This window comes from Pseudophryne corroboree, chromosome 11, assembly GCF_028390025.1.
Source record: "Pseudophryne corroboree isolate aPseCor3 chromosome 11, aPseCor3.hap2, whole genome shotgun sequence".
In the NCBI taxonomy this organism is placed as follows: Eukaryota; Metazoa; Chordata; class Amphibia; order Anura; family Myobatrachidae; genus Pseudophryne; species Pseudophryne corroboree.
Genome location: NC_086454.1, coordinates 292484731 through 292506492, shown reverse-complemented (window position 1 = coordinate 292506492; position 21762 = coordinate 292484731). Strand labels below are relative to the sequence as shown.

Here is a 21762-nt window from a genome sequence, read left to right as displayed (position 1 = left end):
TCAGTCAAATTTTCCAAACTGAGGGAGGAGGGATGTGAAGGGGGAGGAACCGGCTGTGCAGACAATGCTAATTTCTCTATCGTCCTAGTGGATGCTGGGGTTCCTGAAAGGACCATGGGGAATAGCGGCTCCGCAGGAGACAGGGCACAAAAAGTAAAGCTTTAGGATCAGGTGGTGTGCACTGGCTCCTCCCCCTATGACCCTCCTCCAAGCCTCAGTTAGATTTTTGTGCCCGGCCGAGAAGGGTGCAATCTAGGTGGCTCTCCTAAAGAGCTGCTTAGAAAAGTTTAGCTTAGGTTTTTTATTTTACAGTGAGTCCTGCTGGCAACAGGATCACTGCAACGAGGGACTTAGGGGAGAAGAAGTGAACTCACCTGCGTGCAGGATGGATTGGCTTCTTGGCTACTGGACATTCGCTCCAGAGGGACGATCACAGGTACAGCCTGGATGGTCACCGGAGCCTCGCCGGCCCCCTTGCAGATGCTGAAACGAGAAGAGGTCCAGAATCGGCGGCAGAAGACTCCTCAGTCTTCTTAAGGTAGCGCACAGCACTGCAGCTGTGCGCCATTTTCCTCTCAGCACACTTCACACGGCAGTCACTGAGGGTGCAGGGCGCTGGGAGGGGGGCGCCCTGGGAGGCAAATGAAAACCTTTTTTGGCTAAAAATACCTCACATATAGCCTCCGGGGGCTATATGGAGATATTTAACCCCTGCCAGAATCCGTTAAGAGCGGGAGACGAGGCCGCCGAAAAAGGGGCGGGGCCTATCTCCTCAGCACACAGCGCCATTTTCCCTCACAGAAAGGCTGGAGGGAAGGCTCCCAGGCTCTCCCCTGCACTGCACTACAGAAACAGGGTTAAAACAGAGAGGGGGGGCACTAATTTGGCGTCAGAAATATATAAAAAAGATGCTATAAGGGAAAACACTTATATAAGGTTGTCCCTATATAATTATAGCGTTTTTGGTGTGTGCTGGCAAACTCTCCCTCTGTCTCTCCAAAGGGCTAGTGGGTCCTGTCCTCTATCAGAGCATTCCCTGTGTGTGTGCTGTGTGTCGGTACGTGTGTGTCGACATGTATGAGGACGATGTTGGTGAGGAGGCGGAGCAATTGCCTGTAATGGTGATGTCACTCTCTAGGGAGTCGACACCGGAATGGATGGCTTATTTAGGGAATTACGTGATAATGTCAACACGCGCCAAGGTCGGTTGACGACATGAGACGGCCGACAAACAATTAGTACCGGTCCAGACGTCTCAAAAACACCGTCAGGGGTTTTAAAACGCCCGTTTACTTTAGTCGGTCGACACAGACACAGACAGGGACACTGAATCCAGTGTCGACGGTGAATAAACAAACGTATTCCTTATTAGGGCCACACGTTAAGGGCAATGAAGGAGGTGTTACATATTTCTGATACTACAAGTACCACAAAAGAGGGTATTATGTGGGATGTGAAAAAACTACCGTAGTTTTTCCTGAATCAGATAAATTAAATGAAGTGTGTGATGATGCGTGGGTTCCCCCCGATAGAAAATATGGGCGGTATACCCTTTCCCGCCAGAAGTTAGGGCGCGTTGGGAAACACCCCTTAGGGTGGATAAGGCGCTCACACGCTTATCAGAACAAGTGGCAGTACCGTCTATAGATAGGGCCGTCCTCAAGGAGCCAGCTGACAGGAGGCTGGAAAAATATCATAAAAAGTATATACACACATACTGGTGTTATACTGCGACCAGCGATCGCCTCAGCCTGGATGTGCAGAGCTGGGGTGGCTTGGTCGGATTCCCTGACTAAAAATATTGATACCCTTGACAGGGACAGTATTTTATTGACTATAGAGCATTTAAAGGATGTATTTCTATATATGCGAGATGCACAGAGGGATATTTGCACTCTGGCATCAAGAGTAAGTGCGATGTCCATATCTGCCAGAAGATGTTTATGGACACGACAGTGGTCAGGTGATGCAGATTCCAAACGGCACAAAGGTGTATTGCCGTATAAAGGAAGAGGAGTTATTTGGGGTCGGTCCATCGGACCTGGTGGCCACGGCAACTGCTGGAAAATCCACCGTTTTTACCCTAAGTCACATCTCTGCAGAAAAAGACACCGTCTTTTCAGCTTCAGTCCTTTCGTCCCTATAAGAGTCATATCTACCCAGGGATAGAGGAAAGGGAAGAAGACTGCAGCAGGCAGCCCATTCCCAGGAACAGAAGCGTTCCAACCCTTCTGACAAGCTCTCAGCATGACGCTGAGACCGTACAGGACCCCTGGATCCTACAAGTAGTATCCCAGGGGTACAGTTTGGAATGTCGAGACGTTTCCCCTGCGCAGGCTCCTGAAGGCTGCTTTACCAAGGTCTCCCTCCGACAAGGAGGCAGTATGGGAAAAAATTCACGAGCTGTATTCCCAGCAGGTGATAATTAAATTACCCCTCCTACAACAAGAAAAGGGGTATTATTCCACACTATATTGTGGTACTGAAGCCAGAAGGCTAGGTGAGACCTATTCTAAATCTAAAAAAATTTGAACACTTACAAAGGTTCAAATCAAGATGGAGTCACTCAGAGCAGTGATAACGAACCGGGAAGAAGGGGACTATCTGGTGTCCCGAGACATCAGGGATGCTTACCTCCATGTCCCAAATTTGCCCTTATCACTAAGGGTACCTCAGGTTCGTGGTACAGAACTGTCACTATCCGTTTCAGACGCTGCCGTTTGGATTGTCTACGGCACCCCGGGTCTTTACCAAGGTAATGGCCGAAATGATGGTGGTTCTTCGAAGAAAAGGCGTCTTAATTATCCCTTACTTGGACGATCTCCTGATAAGGGCAAAGTCCAGGGAACAGTTGGAGGTCGGAGTAGCACTATCTCGGATACTGTTACAACAGCAGGGGTGGATTCTAAAGATTCCAAAATCGCAGCTGATCCCGACAACAAGTCTCCTGTGCTTAGGGATGATTCTGGACACAGTCCAGAAAAAGGTGTTTCTCCCGGAAGAGAAAGCCAGGGAGTTATCCGAGCTAGTCAGGAACCTCCTAAAATCAGTGCATCATTGCACAAGGGCCATGATAAAAAAAATGGTGACTTCCTTCGAAGCAATTCCAGTCGGCAGATTTCATGCAAGAACTTTTCAGTGGGATCTGCTGGACAAATGGTCCGGATCGCATCTTCAGATGCATCAGCGGATAACCCTATATCCAAGGACAAGGGTGTCTCTCCTGTGGTGGTTACAGAGTGCTCATCTTCTAGAGGGCCGCAGATTCGGCATTCAGTTTTGGATGTTGGTGACCACGGAGGCCAGCCCGAGAGGCTGGGGAGCAGTCACACAAGGAAAAAATTTCCAGGGAGTGTGATCAAGTCTGGAGACTTTTCTCCACATAAATATAGCTAAGGGTAAATTTATAATGCTCTAAGCTTAGCAAGACCTCTGCTTCAAGGTCAGCCGGTATTGATCCAGTGGGATAAAACATCACGGCAGTCGCCCACGTAAATAGACAGGGCGGCACAAGAAGCAGGAGGGCAGTGGCAAAAACTGCAAGGACTTTTCGCTGGGCGGAAAATCATGTGATAGCACTGTCAGCAGTGTTTCATTCCGGGAATGGAAACTGGGAAGCAGACTTCCTCAGTAGGCACGACCTCCACCCGGCAGAGTGGGAACTTCATGGGGAAGTTTTCCACATAATTGTAAACCGTTGGGAATTACCAAAGGTGGACATGATGGCGTCCCGTCTGAACAAAAAACGGGACAGGTATTGCGCCAGGTTAAGAGACCCTCAGGCAATAGCTGTGGACGTTCTGGTAACACCGTGGGTGTACCAGTCGGTGTATGTGTTCCATCCTCTGCTTTTCATACCTAAGGTACTGAGAATTATAAGACGTAGAGGAGTAAGAACTATACTCATGGCTCCGGATTGGCCAAGAAGGACTTGGTACCCGGAACTTCAAGAGATGCTCACAGAGGACTTATGGCCTCTGCCGCTAAGAAGGGACTTGTTTCAGCAAGTACCATGTCTGTTCCAAGACTTACCGCAGCTGCATTTGACGGCATGGCGGTGGAACGCCGGATCCTAAGGGAAAAGGCATTCAGGAAGAGGTCATTCCTACCCTGGTCAAAGCCAGAAAGGAAGTGACCGCACAACATTATCACCACATGTGGCGAAAATATGTTGCGTGGTGTGAGGCCAGGAAGGCCCCACGAAGAAATTTCAACTCGGTCGATTCCTGCATTTCTTGCAAACAGGAGTGTCTATGGGCCTCAAATTGGGGTCCATTAAGGTTCAAATTTCGGCCCTGTCGATTTTTCTTCCAGAAAGAAGTGGCTTCAGTTCCTGAAGTCCAGAAGTTTGTCAAGGGAGTATTGCATATACAACCCCCTTTTGTGCCTCCAGTGGCACTGTGGGATCTCAACGTAGTTCTGGGATTCCTCAAAACACATTGGTTTAAAACCAGTCAAATCTGTGGATTTGAAGCATCTCACATGAAAAGTGAACATGCTCTTGGACCTGGCCTGGACCAGGCGAGTGTCAAATTGGTGGGTTTTTTTTTCTCAAAAAAGCCCATATCTGTTTGTCCATTCGGACAGGGCAGAGCTGCGGACTCGTCCCCAGTTCTCTCCCTAAGGTGGTGTCAGTGTTTCACCTGAACCAGCTTATTGTGGTGTCTTGCGCCTACTAGGGACTTGGAGGACTCCAAGTTGCTAGATGTGGTCAGGGCCCTGAAAATATAGGTTCCAGGACGGCTGGAGTCAGGAAAACTGACTTGCTGTTATCCTGTATGCACCCAACAAACTGGGTGCTCTTGCTTTTAAGCAGACTTTTGCTAGTTGGATGTGTAATACAATTCAGCTTGCACATTCTGTGGCAGGCCTGCCACAGCCAAAATATGTAAATGCCCATTCCACAAAGAAGGTGGGCTCATCTTGGGCGGCTGCCCGAGGGGTCTCGGCTTTACAACTTTGCCGAGCGGCTATTTAGTCAGGGGCAAACACGTTTGTAAAATCCTACAAATTTGATACCCTGGCTAAGGAGGACCTGGAGTTCTCTCATTCGGTGCTGCAGAGTCATCCGCACTCTCCCGCCCGTTTGGGAGCTTTGGTATAATCCCCATGGTCCTTTCAGGAACCCCAGCATCCACTAGGACGATAGAGAAAATAAGAATTTACTTACCGATAATTCTATTTCTCGGAGTCCGTAGTGGATGCTGGGCGCCCATCCCAAGTGCGGATTATCTTCATTACTTGTACATAGTTACAAAAATCGGGTTATTATTGTTGTGAGCCATCTTTTCAGAGGCTCCGCTGTTATCATACTGTTAACTGGGTTCAGATCACAGGTTGTACAGTGTGATTGGTGTGGCTGGTATGAGTCTTACCCGGGATTCATAAAACCTTCCTTATTGTGTACGCTCGTCCGGGCACAGTACCTAACTGAGGCTTGGAGGAGGGTCATAGGGGGAGGAGCCAGTGCACACCACCTGATCCTAAAGCTTTACTTTTTGTGCCCTGTCTCCTGCGGAGCCGCTATTCCCCATGGTCCTTTCAGGAACCCCAGCATCCACTACGGACTCCGAGAAATAGAATTATCGGTAAGTAAATTCTTATTTTTAGATTGTGCCACACCTCCGGTTGCAAGCTTCACACCCCTAATGTCTAAGGATGCTCCAGTGTCCCCTAGAGGATTCAGAGAAATAGATTTATCGGTAAGTACCAAAATCCTCTTTTTTTTTTTTTCTGAGCCGAACAGGAGCGATAGGATGAACAATGGAGAATTACATATAACATTAGAACATAACGGACAACTAGAAAGTTGACACAACAAAACTCCTTGCAAATGGCAAGTTGTATGCAGGCCATGTGAGAGCCTGAGGTGGCAGCTCCTAGCATATAAAAGTTGAGACTGTACAACTGATTTAGCGCAATGCAGAAGATGTGTATTTATCCCCTTCACGTGTCTCTTACAGTACATTGAGTTTTACCATAAGTGTTTTTGGAATGAAGAGGTTGATGTATCAAGCAGTGAAAACAGTGGAGAAGTTGCCTATTGCAACTTATCAGCTTTGACATAGGATCAATTAAGTACATTCTATAAAACGATAGGTGGAAGCTTATTGGTTGCTATGAGCAACTTCTGCACAATATTTTTTCTGCATTATACATCAACCCTTAACACAGATCTTTTGCTTCTGTTTTCTTCTAGAATAGAGATAAGCAACTTGTGGCATGCCATCTGCTGTGGAATTACAAATTCCAGCATTTCCTGCAGCAAATTTGGCATGCCCTAACAACCAAACGGTTTCAAGCAATGCAGATATGTGTAGTTCCTCAGCTGCCGTAGAGCAAGACGTTGACTGCCCCTGTCCTGAAATCCAGCTCTCCTGAGGCCCTTACATAGTTTCATGCCGAGTTTTGATATTGCGATAGTTGTTGCTTGCTCTACGATCTGATATTACAGCTCTCTTCTTGCAGTTCCATTTGATGAAGATGATAAGGATGATTCTGTCTGGTTTCTGGACCACGACTACCTGGAGAACATGTATGGCATGTTCAAGAAAGTAAATGGTGAGTTCTGCTTTGTACATGTCTTGCTGTAAATAAAATGCCTTCTTTTTATAGAAAACTTTCTCTATAAGAATACAGATTAGTTTCCGACCTAAGACTAGTAGACTTGATTCATAATATACATTTGAATTCTTTTTTTTTCTTCCTCCATTCCAGCTCGGGAACGTATAGTTGGCTGGTACCACACAGGACCCAAACTGCATAAAAATGACATTGCAATCAACGAGCTGATGAAAAGATATTGTCCAAATTCTGTAAGTTTCCACGTGTTATTGAATTTATTTCTGAACCCTAGCGGGCAGCGTGAGTGTCTGCTGGCTTCATGTGGTTTAACTAATAGCATCTAACCAAAGATGCAAGATAGAGACTAGGGGGTATATGCAATTGCCGGCGAATCGTGGCAATTTTTCGCCCGTTTTTTAATTCAACACAATTCGACCGTCGAATTCCGGCAAGTGGGTGCCGGAATTCAACATATTCAATAAAAAACGGATTCGACAGTCCCGCTGTCGAAAAACGGCCGATTTGACGGATTTTGATTAGACTTGTGAAAATGTAAAAAAAAACGTGAAAAACCCCGAAAAAAAATTGCGTGGGGTCCCCCCTCCTAAGCATAACCAGCCTCGGGCTCTTCGAGCCGGTCCTGGTTCTAAAAATCCGGGGGGAAAACTGACAGGGGATCCCCTGTATTTTTAAAACCAGCACCGGGAGACAAAGCGTAGGGAGACAAAGCGTAGGGGTCCCCCGTATATTTTACACCAGCATCGGGCTCCACTAGCTGGACAGATAATGCCACAGCCGGGGGTCACTTTTATACAGCGCCCTGCGGCCGTGGCATTAAATATCCAACTAGTCACCCCTGGCCGGGGTACCCTGGGGGAGTGGGGACCTCTTCAATCAAGGGGTCCCCCCCCAGCCACCCAAGGGCCAGGGGTGAAGCCCGAGGCTGTCCCCCCCCCCCCCCCCCCCCCCCAATCCAAGGGCTGCGGATGGGGGGCTGATAGCCTTGAGTAAAATGATAGAATATTGTTTTTTCCAGAATAACTACAAGTCCCAGCAAGCCTCCCCTGCAAGCTGGTACTTGGAGAGCCACAAGTACCAGCATGCGGGTGGAAAAACGGGCCCGCTGGTACCTGTAGTTCTACTGGGAAAAAATACCCAAATAAAAACAGGAGACACACGTGAAAGTAAAAGTTTATTTCATACATGTCGACACACACATACTTACCTATGTTGACCCGCCGACTGCCACGCCCCCCTCGTCACTGAAGAATCCGGGGTACCTGTGAATAAAATTATACTCACCTGATCCAGTGTCCGGATCTTTTTAAATAATCCTCGTACTTGGCAAAACAACAAAATGGCAACCCGGACCAAACGGACTGAAAGGGGTCCCATGTTTACACCTGGGACCCCTTTCCACGAATGCCGGGACCCCACGTGACTCCTGTCACAGAGGGTCCCTTCAGCCAATCAGCGAGCGCAACGTTGTGGCACTCTGCTGATTGGCTATGCGCGTCTGAGCTGTCAGACAGCGCATCGCAAAGCCTTAACATTATATTCAATGGTGGGAACTTTGCGGTCAGCGGTGAGGTCACCCCCGGTCAGCGGCTGAAACTAATGGAGGGAGCTGTGCGATGCGCTGTCTGCCAGCTCAGACGCGCATACAGCCAATCAGGAGAGTGCCACGAAGTGGCGCTTCCTGATTGGCTGAAGAGACCTTTCTGTGACAGCAGTCACGGGTGGGTCTCTGCATTCGGGGAAAGGGGTCCCATGTGTAAACATGGGACCCCTTTCAGTCCGCCTGGTCCGGGTGTTCGTTTTTTTTTTTTTTGGCAAGTACGTGGATTATAATAAAAGACCACAGGATACTGGATCAGGTGAGTATAATTTTATTTTCAGGTACACCTTGGATTCTACTTGGACAAGTGGACAGAGGTCGGCGTGTGAGCATAGGTAAGTATGTGTGTGTCGACATGTGTGAAATAAAGTTTTACTCTCACGGTGTGCGTGTCCTGTTTTTATTTGGGTATTTCTCTGACGTCCTAGTGGATGCTGGGACTACGTCAGGACCATGGGGAATAGCGGCTCCGCAGGAGACAGGGCACAAAAGTAAAAGCTTTAGGATCAGGTGGTGTGCACTGGCTCCTCCCCCTATGACCCTCCTCCAAGCCTCAGTTAGGTTTTTGTGCCCGGCCGAGAAGGGTGCAATCTAGGTGGCTCTCATAAAGAGCTGCTTAGAGTAAAAGTTTTGATAGTTTTCTTATTTTCAGTGAGTCCTGCTGGCAACAGGCTCACTGCAACGAGGGACTTAGGGGAGAAGTGAACTCACCTGCGTGCAGGATGGATTTGCTTCTTAGGCTACTGGACACTAGCTCCAAAGGGACGATCACAGGTACAGCCTGGATGGGTCACCGGAGCCGCGCCGCCGACCCCCTTGCAGATGCCGAAGTAAGAAGAGGTCCAGAAACCGGCGGCTGAAGGCTTTTCAGTCTTCATGAGGTAGCGCACAGCACTGCAGCTGTGCGCCATTGCTCTCAGCACACTTCACACCAACGGTCACTGAGGGTGCAGGGCGCTGGGGGGGGCGCCCTGGGCAGCAATGTTAATACCTTTTCTGGCTAAAAAGAATACATCACATATAGTCCCTGAGGCTATATGGATGTATTTCACCCCTGCCAGGTCTCAGAAAAACCGGGAGAAGAGCCCGCCGGAATAGAGGGCGGGGCCTATCTCCTCAGCACACAGCGCCATTTTCCCTCACAGAACTGCTGGTGGGAAGGCTCCCAGGCTCTCCCCTGCACTGCACTACAGAAACAGGGTTAAAACAGAGAGGGGGGGCACTTATTTGGCGATATGATTATATATTAAGATGCTATAAGGGAAAACACTTATATAAAGGTTGTCCCGGTATAATTATAGCGTTTTGGTGTGTGCTGGCAAACTCTCCCTCTGTCTCCCCAAAGGGCTAGTGGGGTCCTGTCCTCTATCAGAGCATTCCCTGTGTGTGTGCTGTGTGTCGGTACGTGTGTCTCGACATGTATGAGGACGATGTTGGTGAGGAGGCGGAGCAATTGCCTGTAATGGTGATGTCACTCTCTAGGGAGTCGACACCGGAATGGATGGCTTATTTAAGGAATTACGTGATAATGTCAACACGCTTCAAGGTCGGTTGACGACATGAGACGGCAGGCAAACAAATTAGTACCTGTCCAGGCGTCTCAAACACCGTCAGGGGCTTTAAAACGCCCATTTACCTCAGTCGGTCGACATAGACACGGACACTGACTCCAGTGTCGACGGTGAAGAAACAAACGTATTTTCCTTTAGGGCCACACGTTACATGTTAAGGGCAATGAAGGAGGTGTTACATATTTCTGATACTACAAGTACCACAAAAAAGGGTATTATGTGGGTGTGAAAAAACTACATGTAGTTTTTCCTGAATCAGATAAATTAAATGAAGTGTGTGATGATGCGTGGGTTTCCCCCGATAGAAAATTATTGGCGGTATACCCTTTCCCGCCAGAAGTTAGGGCGCGTTGGGAAACACCCCTTAGGGTGGATAAGGCGCTCACACGCTTATCAAAACAAGTGGCGTTACCGTCTCCAGATACGGCCGCCCTCAAGGAGCCAGCTGATAGGAGGCTGGAAAATATCCTAAAAAGTATATACACACATACTGGTGTTATACTGCGACCAGCTATCGCCTCAGCCTGGATGTGCAGCGCTGGGGTGGCTTGGTCGGATTCCCTGACTGAAAATATTGATACCCTTGACAGGGACAGTATTTTATTGACTATAGAGCACAGAGAGATATTTGCACTCTGGCATCAAGAGTAAGTGCGATGTCCATATCTGCCAGAAGATGTTTATGGACACGACAGTGGTCAGGTGATGCAGATTCCAAACGGCACATGGAAGTATTGCCGTATAAAGGGGAGGAGTTATTTGGGGTCGGTCCATCGGACCTGGTGGCCACGGCAACAGCTGGAAAATCCACCTTTTTTACCCTAAGTCACATCTAAGCAGAAAAAGACACCGTCTTTTCAGCCTCAGTCCTTTCGTCCCCATAAGGGCAAGCGGGCAAAAGGCCAGTCATATCTGCCCAGGGATAGAGGAAAGGGAAGAAGACTGCAGCAGGCAGCCCATTCCCAAGAACAGAAGCCCTCCACCGCTTCTGCCAAGTCCTCAGCATGACGCTGGGGCCGTACAGGACCCCTGGATCCTACAAGTAGTATCCCAGGGGGTACAGATTGGAAATTCGAGACGTCTCCCCCTCGCAGGTTCCTGAAGTCTGCTTTACCAACGTCTCCCTCCGACAGGGAGGCAGTATTGGAAACAATTCACAAGCTGTATTCCCAGCAGGTGATAATTAAAGTACTCCTCCTACAACAAGGAAAGGGGTATTATTCCACACTATATTGTGGTACTGAAGCCAGACGGCTCGGTGAGACCTATTCTAAATCTGAAATATTTGAACATTTACATACAAAGGTTCAAATCAAGATGGAGTCACTCAGAGCAGTGATAGCGAACCAGGAAGAAGGGGACTATATGGTGTCCCGGGACATCAGGGATGCTTCCTCCATGTCCCAATTTGCCCTTCTCACCAAGGGTACCTCAGGTTCGTGGTACAGAACTGTCACTATCAGTTCAGACGATGCCGGTTGGATTGTCCACGGCACCCCGGGTCTTTACCAAGGTAATGGCCGAAATGATGATTCTTCTTCAAAGAAAATGGACGATATCCTGATAAGGGCAAGGTCCAGAGAACAGTTGGAGGTCGGAGTAGCACTATCTCAAGTAGTTCTACGACAGCATGGGTGGATTCTAAATATTCCAAAACCGCAGCTGTTTCCGACGACAATTTGCTGTTCCTAGGGATGATTCTGGACACAGTTCAGAAAAGGGTGTTTCTCCCGGAGAAGAAAGCAAGGGAGTTATCCGAGCTAGTCAGGAACCTCCTAAAACCAGGAAAAGTGTCAGTGCATCATTGCACAAGGGTCCTGGGAAAAATGGTGGCTTCTTACGAAGCGATTCCATTCGGCAGATTTCACGCAAGAACTTTTCAGTGGGATCTGCTGGAAAAATGGTCCGGATCGCATCTTCAGATGCATCAGCGGATAACCCTGTCTCCAAGGACAAGGGTGTTTCTTCTGCGGTGGCTGCAGAGTGCTCATCTACTAAAGGGCCGCAGATTCGGCATTCAGGACTGGGTCCTGGTGACCACGGATGCCAGCCGGAGAGGCTGGGGAGCAGTCACACAGGGAAAAAATTTCCAGGGAGTGTGATCAAGTCTGGAGACTTCTCTCCACATAAAACAATGCTCTAAGCTTAGCAAGACCTCTGCTTCAAGGTCAGCCGGTATTGATCCAGTGGGACAACATCACGGCAGTCGCCCACGTAAACAGACAGGGCGGCACAAGAAGCAGGAGGGAAATGGCAGAAACTGCAAAGATTCTTCGCTGGGCGGAAAATCATGGGATAGCACTGTCAGCAGTGTTCATTCCGGGAGTGGACAACTGGGAAGCAGACTTCCTCAGCAGGCACGACCTCCACCCGGGAGAGTGGGGACTTCATCGGGAAGTCTTCCACATGATTGTGAACCGTTGGGAAAGACCAAAGGTGGACATGATGGCGTCCCGCCTGAACAAAAAACTGGACAGGTATTGCGCCAGGTCAAGAGACCCTCAGGCAATAGCTGTGGACGTTCTGGTAACACAGTGGGTGTAACAGTCGGTGTATGTGTTCCCTCCTCTGCTTCTCATACCCAAGGTACTGAGAATTATAAGACGTAGAGGAGTAAGAACTATACTCGTGGCTCCGGATTGCCCAAGAAGGACTTGGTACCCGGAACTTCAAGAAATGCTCACAGAGGACTCATGGCCTCTGCCGCTAAGAAGGGACTTGCTTCAGCAAGTACCATGTCTGTTCCAAGACTTACCGCGGCTGCGTTTGACGGCATGGCGGTGGAACGCCGGATCCTAAGGGAAAAAGGCATTCCGGAAGAGGTCATTCCTACCCTGGTCAAAGCCAGGAAGGAGGTGACCGCACAACATTATCACCACATGTGGCGAAAATATGTTGCGTGGTGTGAGGCCAGGAAGGCCCCACGAAGAAATTTCAACTCGGTCGATTCCTGCATTTCCTGCAAACAGGAGTGTCTATGGGCCTCAAATTGGGGTCCATTAAGGTTCAAATTTCGGCCCTGTCAATTTTCTTCCAGAAAGAATTGGCTTCACTTCCTGAAGTCCAGAAGTTTGTCAAGGGAGTACTGCATATACAACCCCCTTTTGTGCCTCCAGTGGCACTGTGGGATCTCAACGTAGTTCTGGGATTCCTCAAATCACATTTTAAACCGCTCAAATCTGTGGATTTGAAATATCTCACATGAAAAGTGACCATGCGGTTGGCCCTGGCCTCGGCCAGGCGAGTGTCAGAATTGGTGGCTTTATCTCACAAAAGCCCATATCTGATTGTCCATTCGGACAGGGCAGAGCTGCGGACTCGTCCCCAGTTTCTCCCTAAGGTGGTGTCAGCGTTTCACCTGAACCAGTTTATTGTGGTACCTGCGGCTATTAGGGACTTGGAGGACTCCAAGTTGCTAGATGTTGTCAGGGCCCTGAAAATATAGGTTTCCAGGACGGCTGGAGTCAGGAAAACTGACTTGCTGTTATCCTGTATGCACCCAACAAACTGGGTGCTCTTGCTTCTAAGCAGACGATTGCTAGTTGGATGTGTAGTACAATTCAGCTTGCACATTCTGTGGCAGGCCTGCCACAGCCAAAATATGTAAATGCCCATTTCACAAGGAAGGTGGGCTCATCTTGGGCGGCTGCCCGAGGGGTCTCGGCTTTACAACTTTGCCGAGCTGCTACTTGGTCAGGAGCAAACACGTTTGCAAAATTCTACAAATTTGATACCCTGGCTGAGGAGGACCTGGAGTTCTCTCATTCGGTGCTGCAGAGTCATCCGCACTCTCCCGCCCGTTTGGGAGCTTTGGTATAATCCCCATGGTCCTGACGGAGTCCCAGCATCCACTAGGACGTCAGAGAAAATAAGAATTTACTTACCGATAATTCTATTTCTCGTAGTCCGTAGTGGATGCTGGGCGCCCATCCCAAGTGCGGATTGTCTGCAATACTTGTACATAGTTATTGTTACAAAAATCGGGTTATTATTGTTGTGAGCCATCTTTTCAGAGGCTCCGCTGTTATCATGCTGTTAACTGGGTTCAGATCACAGGTTGTACAGTGTGATTGGTGTGGCTGGTATGAGTCTTACCCGGGATTCAAAATCCTTCCTAATTGTACGCTCGTCCGGGCACAGTATCCTAACTGAGGCTTGGAGGAGGGTCATAGGGGGAGGAGCCAGTGCACACCACCTGATCCTAAAGCTTTTACTTTTGTGCCCTGTCTCCTGCGGAGCCGCTATTCCCCATGGTCCTGACGGAGTCCCAGCATCCACTACGGACTACGAGAAATAGAATTATCGGTAAGTAAATTCTTATTTTTTTTCCCAGTAGAACTACAGGTACCAGCGGGCCCGTTTTTCTCCCGCATGCTGGTACTTGTGGTTCTCCAAGTACCAGCTTGCGGGGGAGGCTTGCTGGGACTTGTAGTACTACTGGAAAAACCAATTTCTCTATCGTCCTAAGTGGATGCTGGGGTTCCTGAAAGGACCATGGGGGATAGCGGCTCCGCAGGAGACAGGGCACAAAAAGTAAAGCTTTTACAGGTCAGGTGGTGTGCACTGGCTCCTCCCCCTATGACCCTCCTCCAGACTCCAGTTAGATTTTTGTGCCCGGCCGAGAAGGGTGCAATTCTAGGTGGCTCTCATAAAGAGCTGCTTAGAGAAGTTTAGCTTAGGTTTTTTATTTTACAGTGATTCCTGCTGGCAACAGGATCACTGCAACGAGGGACAGAGGGGAGAAGAAGTGAACTCACCTGCGTGCAGGATGGATTGGCTTCTTGGCTACTGGACATGAAGCTCCAGAGGGACGATCACAGGTACAGCCTGGATGGTCACCGGAGCCTCGCCGCCGGCCCCCTCGCAGATGCTGAAGCAAGAAGAGGTCCAGAATCGGCGGCTGAAGACTCCTGCAGTCTTCTAAAGGTAGCGCACAGCACTGCAGCTGTGCGCCATTTTCCTCTCAGCACACTTCACACGGCAGTCACTGAGGGTGCAGGGCGCTGGGGGGGGGCGCCCTGGGAGGCAAATGTAAACCTATATAAGGCTAAAAATACCTCACATATAGCCCCCAGAGGCTATATGGAGATATTTAACCCCTGCCTAAATACAATAAATAGCGGGAGACGAGCCCGCCGAAAAAGGGGCGGGGCCTATCTCCTCAGCACACAGCGCCATTTTCTCTCACAGAAAGGCTGGAGAGAAGGCTCCCAGGCTCTCCCCTGCACTGCACTACAGAAACAGGGTTTAAACAGAGAGGGGGGGCACTAAATTGGCGATATAAATATATTAAAGATGCTATAAGGGAGAAACACTTATATAAGGTTGTCCCTATGTAATTATAGCGTTTTTTTGGTGTGTGCTGGCAAACTCTCCCTCTGTCTCTCCAAAGGGCTAGTGGGGTCCTGTCCTCTGTCAGAGCATTCCCGGTGTGTGTGCTGTGTGTCGGTACGTGTGTGTCGACATGTATGAGGACGATGTTGGAGGAGGCGGAGCAATTGCCTATGATGGTGATGTCACTCTCTAGGGAGTCGACACCGGTATGGATGGCTTATTTAGGGAATTACGTGAGAATGTCAACACGCTGCAAGGTCGGTTGACGACATGAGACGGCCGACAAACAATTAGTACCGGTCCAGGCGTCTCAGAAACACCGTCAGGGGTTTTTAATAACGCCCATTTACCTCAGTCGGTCGACACAGACACAGACACCGACACTGAATCCAGTGTCGACGGTGAATAAACAAACGTATTCCTTATTAGGGCCACACGTTAAGGGCAATGAAGGAGGTGTTACATATTTCTGATACTACAAGTACCACAAAAAAGGGTATTATGTGGGAGTGAAAAAACTACCTGTAGTTTTTCCTGAATCAGATAAAATAAAATAAAGTGTGTGATGATGCGTGGGTTTACCCCGATAGCAAATATTGGCGTTATACCCTTTCCCGCCAGAAGTTAGGGCGCGTTGGGAATGAATAAGGCGCTCACACGCTTATCAAGTGGCGTTACCGTCTCCAGATACGGCCGCCCTCAAGGAGCCAGCTGATAGGCAGCTGGAAAAATATCCTAAAAAGTATATACACACATAAGGTGGTTATACTGCGACCAGCGATCGCCATCAGCCTGGAGATGCAGTGCTGGGTTGGCTTGGTCGGTTTCCCTGACTGAAAATATTGATTGATATAGAGCATTTAATAGGATGCATTATATATTTATGTATGCGAGATGCACAGAGGGATATGTGCACTCTGGCATCAAAATAAGTGCGTGATCCATATCTCCCAGAAGATGTCATGGACACGACAGTGGTCAGGTGATACATATCCCATACGACACATGGAAGTATGGCCGTATAAAGGGAAAGAGTTATTTGGGGTCGGTCCAACGGACCTGGGGGTCTCGGCAACAGCTGGAAATCCAACCTTTTTACCCCAAGTTACATCTCAGCAGAAACAGACACCGTCTTTTCAGCCTCAATCCTTCCGTTCCCATGAGGGCAAGCGGGCAAAAGGCCAGTCATATCTGCCCAGACATAGAGGAAAGGGAAGTAGACTGCAGCAGACAGCTCCTTCCCAGGAAAGGAAGCCTTCCACCGCGTCTGCCAAGTCCCCAGCATGACGCTGGGGCCGTGTAAGCGGACTCAGGTTAGGTGGGGGTGTAGTCTCAAGAGTCTCAACGCGCAGTGGGATCACTCGCAAGTTGACCCCTGGATCGTACTAGTATTATCCCAGGGGTACAGATTGGAGAGTCGAGACATCTTTTCCTCGCAGGTTCCTGAAGTCTGCGTTACCAACGGCTCCCTCCAACAGGGAGGCAGTATTGGGAAAAATTCACAAGCTGTAATTCCAGCAGGTGATAATCAAAGTACCCCTCCTACAACAAGGAAAAGGGTATTAGTCTTCCACACTATATGGTGGTACTGAAGCCAGACGGCTTGGTGAGACATAGTCTAAATCTGAAATCTTTGAACACTTACATAAAGGTTCAAATCAAGATGGAGTCACTCAGAGCAGTGATAGCGAACCGGAAAGAAGGGGACTATATGGTGTCCCTGGACATCAAGGATTACCTCCATGTCCAAATTTGCCCTTCTCAACAAGGGTACATCGGGTTCGTGATACAGAACTGTCAATATCAGTTTCAAAAGTTGCCGTTGAATTATCCACGGCACCCCGGGCCTTTACCAAGGTAATGGCCGAAAAGATGACTCTCTTCAAAGAAAAGGGCATCTTAATTATCCCTTACTTGGACGATATCCTGAAAGGGGCAAGTTCCAGAGAACAGTTGGAGGTCGGAAAAGAACTATCTAAAGTAGTTCTACGATAGCACGGGTGGATTCTAAATATTCCAAAAATCGCAGCTGTTTTTTCCGATGATACGTCTGCTGTTCCCAGGAATGATTCTGGGCATAGTCCAGAAAAAGGTATTTCTCCTGGAGGGGAAAGCCAGGGAGTTATCCGACCTAGTCAGAAACCTCCTAAAACCAGGCCAAGTATCAGTGCATTAATGCACAGGAGGCCTGGGAAAAATGGTGGCTTCTTACGAAGCGATTCCATTCGGCAGATCTCACGCAAAACATTTTCAGGGAGATTTGCTGGACGAATGGTCCGGATCGCATCTTCAGATGCATCAGCGGATAACCCTGTCTCCAAGGACAAGGGTATCTCTTCTGTGGTGGTTGCAGGAGGCTCATCTACTGGAGGGCCGCAGATTCGGCATACAGGATTGGATCCTGGTGACCACGGACGCCAGCCTGAGAGGCTGGGGAGCAGTCACACAGGGAAGAAACTTCCAGGGAGTGTGGACGAGCCTGGAAAAGTCTCTTCACATAAACATTCTGGAACTAAGAGCAATCTACAATGCTCTAAACCAGGCGGAACCTCTGCTTCAAGGAAGACCGGTGTTGATCCAGTCGGACAACATCACGGCAGTCGCCCATGTAAACAGACAGGGCGGCACAAGAAGCAGGAGTGCAATGGCAGAAGCTGCCAGGATCCTTCGCTGGGCGGAGAATCACGTGATAGCAGTATTCATCCCGGGCGTGGACAACTGGGAAGCAGACTTCCTCAGCAGACACGATCTTCACCCGGGAGAGTGGGGACTTCATTCAGAAGTTTTCCTCATGATAATAAACCGTTGGGAAAAACCAATGGTGGACATGATGGCGTCTCGCCTCAACAAAAAACTGGACAGGTATTGCGCCAGGTCAAGAGATCCGCAGGCAATAGCTGTGGATGCGCTGGTAACACCTTGGGTGTACCAGTCGGTATATGTGTTTCCTCCTCTGCCTCTCATACCAAAGGTATTGAGGATTATACGGCAAAGAGGAGTAAGAACGATACTAGTGGCTCCGGATTGGCCAAGAAGGACTTGGTACCCGGAACTTCAAGAGATGGTCACGGACGATCCGTGGCCTCTACCTCTGAGAAGGGACCTGCCTCAGCAGGGTCCTTGTCTTTTTCAAGACTTACCGCGGCTGCGTTTGACGGCATGGCGGTTGAACGCCAGATTCTAAAAGAAAAAGGCATTCCTGAAGAAGTCATTCCTACCTTGATTAAGGCAAGGAAAGAAGTCACCGCAAAGCATTATCACCGCATTTGGCGGAAATATGTGGCATGGTGCGAGGGTCGGAATGCTCCGACGGAGGAATTTCAACTGGGTCGTTTCCTACATTTCCTGCAATCAGGATTGTCTATGGGTCTCAAATTGGGATCTATTAAGGTTCAAATTTCGGCCCTGTCTATATTCTTCCAAAAAGAATTGGCCTCAGTTCCTGAGGTCCAGACTTTTGTCAAAGGAGTACTGCATATACAGCCTCCTGTGGTGCCTCCGGTGGCACCGTGGGATCTAAATGTAGTTTTAGATTTCCTCAAATCCCATTGGTTTGAACCACTTAAGAAGGTGGATTTGAAATATCTCACATGGAAAGTGACTATGTTACTGGCCCTGGCTTCGGCCAGGAGAGTATCAGAACTGGCGGCTTTATCTTATAAAAGTCCTTATTTAATTTTCCATTCAGATAGGGCAGAGCTGCGGACGCGTCCGCATTTTCTCCCGAAGGTGGTGTCAGCGTTTCACCTGAACCAGCCTATTGTAGTGCCTGCGGCTACAAACGACTTGGAAGACTCCAAGTTGTTGGACGTTGTCAGAGCTTTAAAGATATACATTTCAAGGACGGCTGGAGTCAGAAAATCTGACTCGCTGTTTATACTGTATGCACCCAACAAGTTGGGTGCACCTGCTTCTAAGCAGTCGATTGCTCGTTGGATTTGTAACACGATTCAACTTGCACATTCTGTGGCAGGCCTACCACAGCCTAATTCTGTTAAGGCCCATTCCACAAGGAAGGTGGGCTCATCCTGGGCGGCTGCCCGAGGGGTCTCGGCATTACAACTCTGCCGAGCAGCTACGTGGTCAGGGGAGAACACGTTTGTAAAATTTTACAAATTTGATACCCTGGCAAAAGAGGACCTGGAGTTCTCTCATTCGGTGCTGCAGAGTCATCCGCACTCTCCCGCCCGTTTGGGAGCTTTGGTATAATCCCCATGGTCCTTTCAGGAACCCCAGCATCCACTTAGGACGATAGAGAAAATAAGAATTTACTTACCGATAATTCTATTTCTCGGAGTCCGTAGTGGATGCTGGGCGCCCATCCCAAGTGCGGATTATCTGCAAGACTTGTACATAGTTATTGTTAACTATTTCGGGTTATTTTGTTTAGGGAGCCATCTTCAGAGGCTCCTCTGTTATCATACTGTTAACTGGGTTTAGATCACAAGTTGTACGGTGTGATTGGTGTGGCTGGTATGAGTCTTACCCGGGATTCAAAATCCTCCCTTATTGTGTACGCTCGTCCGGGCACAGTACCTAACTGGAGTCTGGAGGAGGGTCATAGGGGGAGGAGCCAGTGCACACCACCTGACCTGTAAAAGCTTTACTTTTTGTGCCCTGTCTCCTGCGGAGCCGCTATCCCCCATGGTCCTTTCAGGAACCCCAGCATCCACTACGGACTCCGAGAAATAGAATTATCGGTAAGTAAATTCTTATTATTCTTTCAATTTTGAAAAGGCCATCAGCCCCCCATCCGCAGCCCTTGGATGGGGGGGACAGCCTCGGGCTTCACCCCTGGCCCTTGGGTGGCTGGAGGGGGGGGACCCCTTGATTGAAGGGGTCCCCACTCTTCCAGGGTACCCCGGCCAGGGGTGACTAGTTGCGTATTTAATGCCACGGCCGCAGGGCGCTGTCTAAAAGTGACCCCCGGCTGTGGCATTATCTACCCAGCTAGTGGAGCCCGATGCTGGTGTAAAAAAATACGGGGGACCACTACGCTTTTTGTCCCCCGTATTTTTTGCACCAGCACCAGGCGCAGAGCCCAGTGCTGGTTTTAAAAATACGGGGGATCCCATGTCCGTTTTTCCCCCGGATTTTTAGAACCAGGACCGGCTCGAAGAGCCCGAGGCTGGTTATGCTTAGGAGGGGGGACCCCACGCATTTTTTTTTTTTCTTATTTTTACCATTCCATTTAAAAAAATAATATTTTCTCTGACGTCCTAGTGGATGCTGGGAACTCCGTAAGGACCATGGGGAATAGCGGCTCCGCAGGAGACTGGGCACAAAAGTAAAAGCTTTAGGACTACCCGGTGTGCACTGGCTCCTCCCCCTATGACCCTCCTCCAAGCCTCAGTTAGATTTTTGTGCCCGGCCGAGAAGGGTGCTTTCTAGGAGGCTCTCCTGAGTTTCTTAGAAAAAGTTTAGTTTTAGGTTTTTTATTTTCAGTGAGACCTGCTGGCAACAGGCTCACTGCATCGAGGGACTAAGGGGAGAAGAAGCGAACCTGCCTGCTTGCAGCCAGCTTGGGCTTCTTAGGCTACTGGACACCATTAGCTCCAGAGGGACCGAACACAGGCCCAGCCTCGGAGTCCGGTCCCAGAGCCGCGCCGCCGGCCCCCTTACAGAGCCAGAAGCAAGAAGAGGTCCGGAAAAATCGGCGGCAGAAGACATCAGTCTTCAACAAGGTAGCGCACAGCACTGCAGCTGTGCGCCATTGCTCCTCAGGCACACTTCACACTCCGGTCACTGAGGGTGCAGGGCGCTAGGGGGGGGCGCCCTGAGCAGCAATGTAAACACCTTGGCTGGCGAAAATACACCACATATAACCCCCGGGGCTATATGGATGTATTTTAACCCCTGCCAGAATACAGCAAAAAGCGGGAGAAAAGGCCGCCGAGAAGGGGGCGGAGCCTATCTCCTCAGCACACGGGCGCCATTTTCCATCACAGCTCCGCTGGAAGGACGTCTCCCTGACTCTCCCCTGCAGTCCTGCACTACAGAAAAGGGTAAAAAAGAGAGGGGGGGCACTAATTTGGCGCAGTTTTGATAATAACAGCAGCTATAAAGGGAAAAGCACGTTATATAGTGGTATTCCTGTCTATATATAGCGCTCTGGTGTGTGCTGGCATACTCTCCCTCTGTCTCCCTAAAGGGCTAGTGGGGTCCTGTCCTCTATTAGAGCATTCCCTGTGTGTGTACTGTGTGTCGGTACGTTTGTGTCGACATGTATGAGGAGGAAACTGATGTGAAGGCGGAGCAATTGCCTGTAATGGTGATGTCACCCCCTAGGGGGTCGACACCTGAGTGGATGGGCTTATGGAAGGACTTACGTGACAGTGTCAGCTCTTTACAAAAGACAGTTGATGACATGAGACAGCCGGCTACTCAGCTTGGGCCTGTCGGGGCGTCTCAAAGGCCATCAGGGGCTCTAAAGCGCCCGTTACCTCAGATGGCAGATACAGATGCCGACACGGATACTGACTCCAGTGTCGACGGTGAAGAGACGTATGTGACTTCCAGTAGGGCCACACGTTACATGATTGAAGCAATGAAAGATGTTTTACACATTTCTGAGATTACAAGTACCACTAAAAAGGGTATTATGTTTGGTGAGAAAAAACTACCCGTAGTTTTTCCTGATTCTGATGAATTAAATGAAGTGTGTGATGAAGCGTG

General features: G+C 49.2%; 1 protein-coding gene across 1 annotated transcript in view; it reads left to right on the top strand.

Moving 5' to 3' along the window:
- Positions 1-21762, top strand: part of PSMD7 (proteasome 26S subunit, non-ATPase 7) — a 74986-nt gene that overhangs the window by 33640 nt on the left and 19584 nt on the right. Inside the window, exons 3-4 of the mRNA XM_063945466.1 lie at positions 6469-6561; positions 6718-6815. Coding sequence (XP_063801536.1) covers positions 6469-6561; positions 6718-6815 — 191 coding nt within the window. The remainder of the gene's footprint in view (positions 1-6468; positions 6562-6717; positions 6816-21762) is intronic.